The 12,219-nt window shown below is 38.4% G+C and overlaps 1 protein-coding gene across 4 annotated transcripts in view; it reads left to right on the top strand.

Moving 5' to 3' along the window:
- The window catches only part of mob2a (MOB kinase activator 2a), a 71,453-nt gene that overhangs the window by 54,669 nt on the left and 4,565 nt on the right, over positions 1 to 12,219 (top strand). For all 4 annotated transcript variants that reach the window (XM_077568229.1, XM_077568227.1, XM_077568228.1 and 1 more), the window contains exons 2-3: positions 4,722 to 4,882; positions 7,477 to 7,570. In XM_077568229.1, the coding sequence (XP_077424355.1) occupies positions 4,722 to 4,882; positions 7,477 to 7,570 (255 nt within the window). The remainder of the gene's footprint in view (positions 1 to 4,721; positions 4,883 to 7,476; positions 7,571 to 12,219) is intronic.

The following is a 12,219-nucleotide window of genomic DNA, read 5'->3' as shown; positions in this document are numbered from 1 at the left end:
CCTCCTGCTCCCCTTTCTCTTCCTTTCATTACAAAATGCATAGCATCAAGTTTACGCATTGAATCGTCACATTGCTCCTGTGCGTTGTGTTCCCAATCCCATACAGGTCGAACCAGGTTTTCTTGACATGTGAGATTTGACTGGCTCTTTTGGTGCCAGACAAGCTGTGGCAGTCCGTTCCCCTGTGTGCTGAATTCTAGTCTTGGTCTTGTGGTCTGCCCTGATCTGGTGAGACGAAACAGGCAACTGCTGCCTTTTATGGCAAAGACTTGCCTTACCAAGAACAGGCTGTGTGTGTAGAGAGGGCAGACATGCACGTATGAGGGGAGGAATTCTGGCATTGAAGAGGTTTTATTTATACTAAAATAAACCAACAGCTCCAGAAATTCACCTCCCCTCACCACACAAATACTTGCTAGACGCGAAGGAGGTGTTTGTGTGGAAAATGATGAAATAAGAGGCACAAAATAGCTTGGTAAGCATGTTTTCAAAAGGAAAAGGGTGGAGGGGAATGCTACACGAACAAACTTCAACCTTTTTTTTTCCTGAGGAACTTATTAGCAAAGACTTGTGAGACTAATGCCACGGTATCTAGAGATGAACCTCTTTGCTCTAGTGAAGCACTTTCACATGATGAAACGTAAAGCCCAATGCCACAAGGTCCTATGGATTATTTTATCTTACTTTGTACATTTAGATATGAAAAAAAAGCAGGAATAGAAAAAAGGTAGGAGTATGTACTCCAAAGAAGTATTTGGCTGTTATCTAAAACAAGTTGAGTGTATTCATAAGTGAAAGAAAAGAGATTAATGTCAGTTAGTTAGAGATGAAGGCAATAAAGAAGAGAGGGCAGAAATGGGGCCCAAATCTTTGCTTGGGCAACAAGGGAGGAAGACTTTAATCATTACAAAAAAATACCTAAAAGGGAAAATCAGCACAGAAATAGGCCACTGTCCAAAGACAATCTCCAAAGATGATTACCCATCTCGCAAGAAGTTTTTTTCACAGAAAAATTATAACACAAATTTATGTCCTTTTGATTTAGAGAGAAAAAATATGTGGAAGAGGAATCCAAAACATCAGCGAGCATGCGTTGTAGACATGCCTTGCAATGTTTACCAGGACTGGAAAGCAGACAGCATCAGTTTGGCTTAAGGAACGCTAAAGTACTTTTTTTGCCATGAGACCTCGTGTGCTGTCGTCCTGTCATGTTTTCTTCGTGTTTATTAGTTTCCATGGAAATTACTCGATCGCACCCACCTCATTAGTTTCACTCCAAATTTCCTGAATCATCACTCGGTTTTATTCATCCATCTTTCTAAATATGTCTCTATTTTGGTTCTAATGACCTCTTTCCCTGTTTCTGTAAACACTGCAGCACAGTACTTCAGTACAGCCCTTGAGTTAAAGTGAGCGGATCTGCCCAAAAAAAGAAGAAGCCGTGATCCTGTGTCATAATTAGGGCTATTGCAAGAACTCTGGTGTGTCCGATAGAGGGAGCTGCCAACTGTGGATACTCAGATGAACTCAGCATGTAACTTGGGTCCAAAAGCAAATGAGAGCCTAAATAATAATAAAAGGTCCCATGCCAGAATTTGTTTAGCAAATTAAAGACATTTTTAACAGTTGAGTTTAAAGAGTAAATCTTAACTTGCTCTTTTCTCAATTGATTTTCATGAAGTTTGCTCCCCCCCTCCCCTCCAATAGCTATTTTGCATGTCTATGGTTCCCAGAATGCATTGTGTGGTGCAATGCATTGAATGAAGTTATAAGGATGTTAATCCTTAGAGCCTGTTGTATGTGTGTTGCATTTATGTTGCACTGCTTTGTTTTGTTTTTAAACAAACCATTGTTTGTTCCATATTAATTCCTCCACATAAGTTGTGATGCGGTGAGTATTGTTTGTGAATAATATGTATTTTGGTTTGAATGACATGTTAATTGAATGACTTAAAAAACAGTCATGTTGGATATTAGGTTTATATGTATATGTTATAAATAATTAGACTGACTATTGTCCGCAACAGCTGTCTATGGTAAGCCTACACAAAGGCAGGAAGTCAAATCAGTCAGCCTCTAGAAATTTGTACCGCCCGTCGGGCCAGCATCAGTTAACGTGGTGGTCCGGGGGCCACTCTTAATGTCGAACCCTGAATACAGCTGCATTCAAAATATGCAATACACAAAATTACAGCTACACTAAATACTTAAATAGGAACCTTTTTAAAATGACTTAATTGAAAAACCTGTGCATTTATGAGCCCCAGCTGCATGGCAGGATCATGTGAAGTGGGACATTGATGTTGTATAGCTGTCATATTAATGGTATCGTCATGCCTACGTATATTTTGTCCAACATGTATTAGTATTTCCAAGCAAAAACACACAAAAAGCACGGGGTGTGTACTGTGTTGTAACGAGACAGCCACTATGCCTGTTGAAGTGGTGTGGGGATTGATACTTTTAGAGCTGTTGATGTCTCTGAGGCCAAGATCAATTCTCAAACTTATCAACATCGATTTGATGAGCGCACAAGGAGCACAGCGACACAAGCATAGATAAATGTATATAAGTGGGCAAACACTGTAAAGTGTCATTTTGAGGATCTGATTAATGATGCCATTGAGTGAATTGGCTAATTATGGCTATGCAGCTAATCACAGAATTGAAAAATGTGCAAAAAATCGGCCGTGTTACAGCCAATCAGATTGTAGGAATATCAAGTGTTCCTGAAAGTTTCTTTACACTTTCTTGTATTCCTTGGAAAAGGGTTTTTACCAAAACGTATATATTTTGAAAGTTATTATTTTATTGGCCTAGGGGTGGGTGATATGGCCTAAAAAGTATATCATGATATTTCAAAGAAATTTGCGGTGCCGATATTTTTGCCGATATTGGTAATAATTACTGAATAAAAGATTTGTGATTGGTGCTTCGGAATAATAGCACTTTTATTGCAGCACAATATTTAAGACACCTTTTTTTCCAGTTGAAATGCATATATAGCAACCACAATGGAATGTCTCTGATTGGTCAATGATCAGAGGAGTGAAAAAATGCTGTAACTGCTTGTAGACATTACTAGCTGGTATGAATAGCACGTGTATGTTTACGCAGCTGCGCGACAGCAACGCGACAGCCATCTCGCACGCCGTCTCGTCGAGAACACGTTAGCTTTGCGGCCGGTCAGCATCAAAAACTCGCGTCAAACTAGATGGCGAGTTACCGGTCACGGTAAAATAAACGCCGCAGATTATTATCCTTGGCCAAACAATATGCGACCGCTTCAGTATTATCCAACCATTTTTTTTTTCCATAAGGAGTGTGTCCAAGCAAGAGTTCTCCAGTAATTAACATTTGTTTTGTTCACGCCATACAAAACGAGCTGTTTCCATGTCCACCTCGCGTGTCCTTAACCTGCGCATCCTCTTAACTTTAACGGTTACAGTTTTCCTGCACAATTTGTAAACGATTGTAATTTTTTGCATCATATCTGACCTCTTATAACAGAACAGCCTCCACACGACAAAGGTAGCTCACTCCAACTTTGCCGAAGACGCGACAGAACTGGCTCACACGCTCCGACATTGTTTTTATGTAACAGCAATAGATGTATGTACGTCCAAAAGGACACGAAGACATATGATGTTACGTATTACGGCATCGTGTCAATTTTGCGATATTTAAATTTTTTTATCACCCAGAAAAATACACAGATAATATTGTAGAAGGTATATGGAACACCCCTAATTTGGCCCATGGATATTTGTGTTTTGTTTTTATTTCATTAGGTTTGTGATTCAGTTTATCATGTGTTCTATACAACATGTATCTTCAAATGGGGAAAAGTAATAGAAAATTGCCATAAATTTGACTTAATTTACAGGAAAATTGCAATATGGAGATACACTATGTATATGCAAGAGATTTTGCTACAGTTCTTGCACTGGATTACATTTGATTTTGCTGACCATAATTAAGTGTCTACATTTCATAGAAACTGCCTGGCGGTTCTGCTTCTATTTGTCTCACTCACGCATCAAGTCTTTAACCTTTGACCTCAGATTTCACTGTCTGCACTGCTACAGAGGGGGGTAAGACCACGGTGTGTCATAGCCCCCAAAGTGCAGGAAGTATGATGTGACATATCCGTGCTAAAACTAGCAATGGGAGTACAAAGCACTGGGGATGGCCGTCTGCGGCTTCAGAGGTGACATTAGGTTAGAGGTCAGAGTGAAAGGTCATGTACATACACACAGTACTTTTTGTTTAGTCTTTGTCTGTGTGTGAATCCCTTGTTGTAAAATGTCATCCCTCAATTTGAGCCTTGGGATGATTTTTCTGTCAACTGCCATTAGCAATTCAAGAGATTGTAGATTCCCTTTAATTTTCTACATGTGTGTGTCTAAACTCTGGATACTTTTTCCCCATTGACAATCCATTTTCTACGCTGATGTCACATTCTGTCAAATACTGTCTGCTGCATTTCTGATGCATGAAAAGTGTTGTATAAATAATATTTGATTTGAATTCTTGACAATCATCGTGGATACTGTAATCTTTCAACTATATATTTTTTCTTAAATTCCTGGTAATATAATTAGAGGCCAGAAACAGCAAAACTTTTACCTTACTTGCCATATTTCACAGTACTAGATAGCATAATTCCATGTATGCATGAAAGTGCAGTATCTTGACCTTCCTTTTCTTCTGTTCTGCAGGAAGTCAAAGACAAAACCAAACGGAAAGAAGCCTCCAGCAGAAGAGAAGAAGCAATACCTAGAGCCGGAGTTCACAAAGATCCGAGTGGTGGATTTTGACCTTAAGGAGTTGGTAGTTCTGCCCCGAGAGATAGACCTCCATGAATGGCTAGCCAGCAACAGTAAGTCATGGTGGTTGATGTTTGAAGACGATATAATTACACAGTGCACTACATGGACACGTACTAGGACACACCTCTTGATCAATTGATTACTTTATGGATTGCACGTTGAAGAAGATTCTTTAGTTTCAGAAAAAGACACGTGGGACAATTATATGCTTTCAGACTTGTAACAACAGTCCAAGCTAAGTCAGTTATGTATGCTTGGGTGAGGTTGTTGTGGAAGCCCTGGACGGCCTTTACTTCAAGTTCAAACCCATCCAACTCATTTTGGTTGTGTGCCAGGCCACCTCATCCAACATTAGTGACTAAATTGTTGTGCAAAACCTTCCCATAATAAAACGTATTTACCCCGGTAATGTCTTTCTTTAACTTTCTGTTCAAGTGCTATTGACCTTGGCATATTCGCGGCTCATCATTTGGAAATTCACCTATTGATTATTCCTGTAAAAACTCTGCCTACTTGCCATTTGTAACACAAATGCGACAAAAATAAAATAAAATAAATAAATAATAAATAAATCTATTTTCATAGCAAAACACTGCCTATGGAATGTAACGTATTTATTGTGGTGTAGTGTCAGTAACAATCAACGGTTACTGTTGGCCATACACAAACAAACAACCAAAAAATTAAACTAGGGAAAGGGAGTGAAAGTTTGACCCCTGTAAATGTGAAAAAATTGTCCCAAATTGGACATTCTAATACTCATACCTCACTCCCTGTTCATTTTAGTGCACGGAAACCATGTTTCCTGCAACTGTTTTGGCTCACAATGCTTTTGCCAAACTAGGGCTAACGCAGCATCAAGTCCAGTGGAATCCGTAACAGTTCAGCAAAACATGGCTTAACCAATGTGTAACCGCCAGTTTGTGTTGTCGTAACGTGATCCTGCAGTTTTGAGTCCCTTAACATTTGAACACTAGCCATTCTACGCAACCCACAGCCCTACAAAGCAACGGCGCTTCCCACCAGGACCATTGATGGAACTCCTATGCTTTGGTGTGCAATTAAATGTTCTGCGTCACTACAGTAATACATCATCATCATCATCATAATTGTTGACATGTATGTAGAATGACTGTACTTTGTATATCTGTGTGCTTAACTGTAAGCTATTTGCTGTATTTTTAAGGGTAGATCATGTTTGCAAGTGTACATGTTTTGGGATAATAGTTTGTGGCATATTTATGATTTTAAGCTTTTAATATAGGAAATTGTAGTCACGTATAGTTGAGGATCAATTATTTGTGGAAATTCAGGTTTGGCTCATTCCAGTGTAATACCAAAGCAACCACAATAGATGTAGGTAAGGAAAACAAGACAATGCAAAACAGTGGAAAGTGAAAATGTCAGCCAACAGAAGCCGTTGGAGGTGCAGCAACAACCGAGCCAAACCTTTTAACACGATACAGACATGGCACAGTATTTAGCCCGTTCCCAGCAACACCACACATTGTTCCTTTAAACACCATCCCTTGCTGTCAGTGCTGTTTACCCTTTTACACTGTTTACCAAATTTACACTCGTCCTTATGGGCATAATTTTTGCAGTTGTGTAAGCAGAATGTTGCAAACAAGCTTCTTGATTGATCCTCCTATTTACTATTGTGTTCGTCTCCCTGACTCTGTTTTCCTCAGTAAAGGACTGCTTGAAAGGGGAAGGGGCAAAAAAAGAAACAAATGAGACGTGTTAAAACATGTTTCCACATGTTAATATTCTGTCTACAGGAAGTTAGAAATGTAATGTGTTCGGACTTGTAGCCACTGATGTTTAAACATTTTACCGTCCAGCCTCAACACATTTATTGATGTTTCAACAAACACAATAATGACAATCATTGCTAAATTCTCAGAATATTTTCCAGTCATTTTGTTGGGTTTAAAAAATATTTGCACAGTTTCAAAGGCCATATGTCGGCAAGCAACACACTATGGAAAGATAAGACTGAGTCACGTTGCACAGTAGTCACATGAAAAGCCCGGACCGGTTTTCCCACGCTAGTGTGGGGTGAGCGGGCTGTTGAAAAGTAACGCTTTGACTGTGGAAGCCCTGCAGGTACATCCTCACATGAAATGCTTTCATGGCTCACCTGTGGTTAACATAAATGTTGCAGCTGATTAAACTAAGAGCGTGTATTGCCTTGTACTGTGCGTCATTGTCAATGTTGTGTTTAAATGCAAACACGTTCTTTATCTGGCAACATGAATGTCCACTTAAAATGAATCAACCTGATAAAGCTGCTTAGGGCATTTTACATTTGTTGACATGTTTTTGTCTCTCTCTCTCTTTTTTTTTTTAAATCTCATATCTTGCATGCACTTTGACAACTTAGATGCTAAGATTTCAGTAAAGCTTGAATGTTTGTGGGTATGTTTAATTGCCAGCTAATGGTGCTGATTGTGACTGTGACTCATTGATGTGAATGGCACATGATTGACAGGCCACGACAAGACGTGTCATTAGCTAATATATGTCTTCCGTGTTGTGACGTCAATAAGCATTATTAAGAGAGAGCATAATCGTTTACAGTAGATGACTTAACACGTTGGTATTGTGTGACCTCTCCTTTTTTTTGATGTTGTTCCTGCAGCGACTACATTCTTCAATCTTATCAACTTGCAGTACAGCACCATCTCCGAGTTCTGCACTGGGGACAGCTGTCAAGCCATGACAGCATGCAACACGTGAGTAGTAGGCTTCACTTTTATTCAGAATAGTGGAACCTGTAAAGGTCAATCATTACAGTAAAAAAAACAACTTAATAATATTGCACAATTTTATGCGCAAAGCAACTCTCCATACAAGCAAAGACACAACGCCTATATAAAATAGTTCAAAAACAGCTGACAACGGTCAGAAGCGGAGAAAAAAAAACGTTAAACACATTAACAGAAGACTTAAAAAAATATATATATATATATATATCTTTAAGTAAAGAAATAAAACTCGTTGTTTTTTATTATTACTGAAGGGTCGTACCGTGAAATTGATTTCAAAATGATTTTAAAAAATCTTAATCAAAGGTTTGGGTAATAAAAAAATTAAAAAAATTAACCCGCATTTAAAAGATTTGACACGACTCAGGCTGACTTCACCTTTGTTGGTAGCTTATTCCATTTGTGTGCAGCATAACTGCTCAATGCCACTACACCATGTTTGCTTTGAACTATGTGCTCCACTAATTGACTCGAGTGTACAAGCCTCAAAGCCTTACGGGGTTTATATTTAATCAGCATTTATCTTGTAGTCCAATAGGAGGATTTTAAAATAATTCTACAGCTGACTGGGAGCCAGTGTAAATCTAAAGCCTTTTGTTCTGGTCAGTACCAGGGCTCTCCAGCATTGTAAATTATGCTCTTTTGAAGGAATCCAGTCAGCAGATGAAAGAGCGGAGATTGAAACCCCCCCCCAGCTTCATTTAAAACCGACGTCTGGGAACATTTCGGGTTCCGTGTGAAGTACAACAGCATTGACGTTCGAGTTGTGGATCGGATGATGACAGTGTGTCTGCGTTGTTTGACGGTGCGGTACGTCCACGGACACGTCAAGCTTTCATTCATTCCTTCATTCTAATTCGTAACAGTCCAAAAACGTATTCCAACTGTTTAACTTTTTAATAAGCATCTACATTTGAAATCTGATGGATCCATGATGTTACCAAAGCTATTAGCATATACACATCAACACCTTTGCATCCAAGCTTCAAATATTTTTTTAAAGTTTGCAAGCCTGCAATGTAGACAAGCTTTTTTTGTTTGTTTTTTAAATAAACTAAATCTTGAGTACCTTTAATGCATTACCATCTGCATTAATCTGCACCGCAAATGGCAGTACAAATCTAAATTGCCATTGAGATGCATAAAAATTGGTGTATTTTTTTGTGTGCCTAAATCGTATTCCCAAAACTCAATATTAATCAGCTAGAGGTTGCTCAACTCTCCATCTCAGCCCTCTATTTACCTAAAAACTGCAAGATGACGGCGAGCATGGCACTCGGCGGTCTTCATTCTGCTTTGCGCATGCTGTGTTTGTAAGAGCTGACTATAGTGAAGATGGCCAACAACATCTTTTCCTCCTCCGCCATGACACAACCACTGGTATAGAAAGTGTTCAGTTGTCTCACAGTGCAGGTAAAAAAAAAAAGAGGCAAAAATAGCAGAATAAATAACCCCCATTCATCCTCTCTTTATAGAGTGGCGCACTTTTCTAGTTCCATACTGGATGGTGCGCTTCTATTGTAAATAAGCAAACAATAATTATCTAGGGCTTAGATGTCCCAGCAAGGAAGAAACAAGTTTGCCGTTAAACGTTTGATAATACCTGTGTGACAGTTGACGCCTTTCAAAGGTCATTGTCCCCAGGGAGAATGTTTATCCCATATAACGCTGGCGAGGTGGCAAATATAAGTATTTTTTCTAACTCGTTTGCCCTGCCAGGGTGGGGAACAGACTTAACGTGTGCGCTCTTGTCTTAAGGAGCAGCTCTTTTGTTCATCCTGTGTGTTCTGCGTGCTGGAAAAACCAGATTACCCACACGTGAACGTACGAACTTGTGCGCATGCACACAGTCCACACATGACCTGTTGACTGTGAAAGATGAGCTTCACCTCTCAGTCAACAGTCATTTTGCTTCCGCTGTCACCTTAAGCCACCGCTCTCCCGCACCCTGACAAATGCGCTGTGAACGTATGGAGAGGGTCAAACATTAACAAGCATGTTTAATGCACATACAGTAAACGTCCATCTGGCATTGCTTACCACAGCAGGGTGAAAAAGTGCGTCTGGAATAGCTGTGATAACTTTGTAAATAATTTGACATTATACATGTGCGACACCCTGTAAACTGCCAAAGACTAACCACAACATTAGGGGACATTCGTCTTTTTTTTGTGTCTTCTTGTCACGTGGTTGCTTATCAGAGGAACAAAACACAATTTGTTAGAGTGATGACACTTGATGTTGGTCCCATTCCACGCTTTTCATCACGTAAAAGTCCCCCACCCACGCGTCCCTCCTTGTCTGCACTGTCAGTGCTCTTGACAGCTCAATACTATTTGACAAAGAAAATGTTTCCATGAGCTGTGAGGGTAACGGCCATTTAAGTGTTGTTTAACTGTGCATTAACTTTAGTCTGCTCTTTGCTGTTTGAATAAAACTCTCTTTTTTTCCTGAAATCTTCCCCAGAGTCAAACTATTTTTTTAACCTTTATTTAACCAGGTAAAATGTTTGAGAACTAATTCTCATTTACAAACATGATCTGGATAAGAAGCCCAAACAGAGCACATACATCACACAACATAATTAAAGAAGAAAAAAAGAGGAGGGCACTTATGCTTATATTAACAAGAACAGGTGTCAACTACAATTTCCTGAATCTTGTTTATAAAACAAAGAAACTGTCGTCGGATAGATGAGTCTGAGTTTGTTCTGTAGGGTGTTTTAATCATTTCCTGCTGCGAATCGAAAGGAATTACGGCCAAATGTAGTAAGTGTTTTGGGAGGGGTAAACTTAATAAACTCACTAGATCTTTATTTTTTATTTTTATTTTTTCTGGAGAGCTCAGTATTGTTCATTCGATTTGACATGTCATCATTGCTCTCCTTTTTATTTATTTTTATTTTATATATATATATATATATTTTATTTTATTTTTTTGCATGTGGGTGAGTATGTGTATGTGTGGGTGAGTATGTGTGCGTGCGTGCGTGCGAGTGTGTGTGTATTCATTAGTTCACCTAAAACCTATTAAAAAAAATCCCATACTAATAATATAATATAATAATAAATTGCCAGATGCAGAGACATCAATGTAAGTTATCACGATGTGGTGGCTCTCGCTAACAGTCAGAATTAAGTAACCAGAATTAGGTTAAAAAATTCTATATACGTAGACCATGTTTCTATAAATTTTGATATTTGGTTTTTATTTGAGGCAGATATTTTTTCCATTAAAATGTGATTTATGAGGAGGTTAGACCATTGGTCGATATTCAGAGTTTGTTTATTTTTCCAGTTAACAAGAATTGTTTTTTTAGCGATAGTAAGGGCTACAAGTGTAGATTGAAATTGTTTATGTGGTAAGTCAGTTGTTGTTAGGTCACCTAGCAAACACAAGTTTGGAGATAAAGGTATCCTACAGTCCAAAATAGCGGAAAGTTTTTCTAAGACTTTAGTCCAGAAATACATAACCGGAGTACATAACCATAAAGCATGAACATAAGTGTCTGTAGTGTTTTGTAAACATTGGAGACAAATGTTGGAGTCTGAGAGTCCCATTGTTTTCATTATATATTGAGTAATGTATGTTCTGTGAATAATTTTATATTGGATAAGTTGTAAACTTGTGTGTTTTGCCATTTTAAATGCGTTTTCACAAACTTGAATCCATAAGTCAGATTCCGGTGCTAAACTCACTAGATCTAGTACTGTAATTATTCTGAGCAAGATGAAGAAGTGATGACAGGTAGGATGGTGTCATGCCAAGTAAAGTTTTATAGATAAAGACAAACCAGTGATGAAGCCGCCGTGTTTGAAGAGATGGTCAGCCCACTAATTTGTAAAGATCGCAATGGTGAGTCTGAAATGGGGCATTTGTCACAAATCAGATAGCTGAATATGTGTCCAGGGTTTTTAAGAGTGGAGTTCGGTGCTATTCTGTAAATAGGGTTGCCATAGTCAAGAATAGGCAACAATATCATTTTCACTAGCATGCACTTTGTGGCATTGTGAATGAGGCTTTATTGCGAAAAAGGGAAGATAACCTGGCTTTAACTTTAGCTTGCAGGTTACTGATGTGTGTCGCAAATGACAGTGATTAATCCAACCAGATACCTAAATATTTATAAGAAGTGACAAATTCCCAAATTGATCCATCAGCACAAGTAACTCAACTCTTAACAGCTGTTACTGAGGTTGCACCTTTTTTTAGGGATTGGTCACTCAAAAAAAGCAGAAGCTGTCCAGTAAATCCATTTATGCTCACTCAACATGAGCAACTAGTCATGTTCAACACTAACTTTGTGACTCTAAAGCAGAGGTCAGAGGTCAACTTTTGTGCACAAAGGCCGCATTTCATTTTGAAAATGGTTACGTTATTTCATAAATAGGGTTTACAATGTGTTTGTAAGATGTGTCAAATTGTATTTTCATTATAAAGTAGCATGCCATGTTCAATCATGCTAAATCAATAAATAACCAATTTAATGAAATAAAAATAATCAATCTTTAAACATATAAATATTTTATACATATTTTCAAGTCATTCGATTATTTATTCAGAAATACAAATAAATCCCTGATCATCAACCAGTTTTAGGTCAAATGCCGAATTTA

This window comes from Vanacampus margaritifer, chromosome 6, assembly GCF_051991255.1.
Source record: "Vanacampus margaritifer isolate UIUO_Vmar chromosome 6, RoL_Vmar_1.0, whole genome shotgun sequence".
NCBI classification, from domain to species: domain Eukaryota; kingdom Metazoa; phylum Chordata; class Actinopteri; order Syngnathiformes; family Syngnathidae; genus Vanacampus; species Vanacampus margaritifer.
This window is presented reverse-complemented; position numbering and strand designations above follow the sequence as displayed.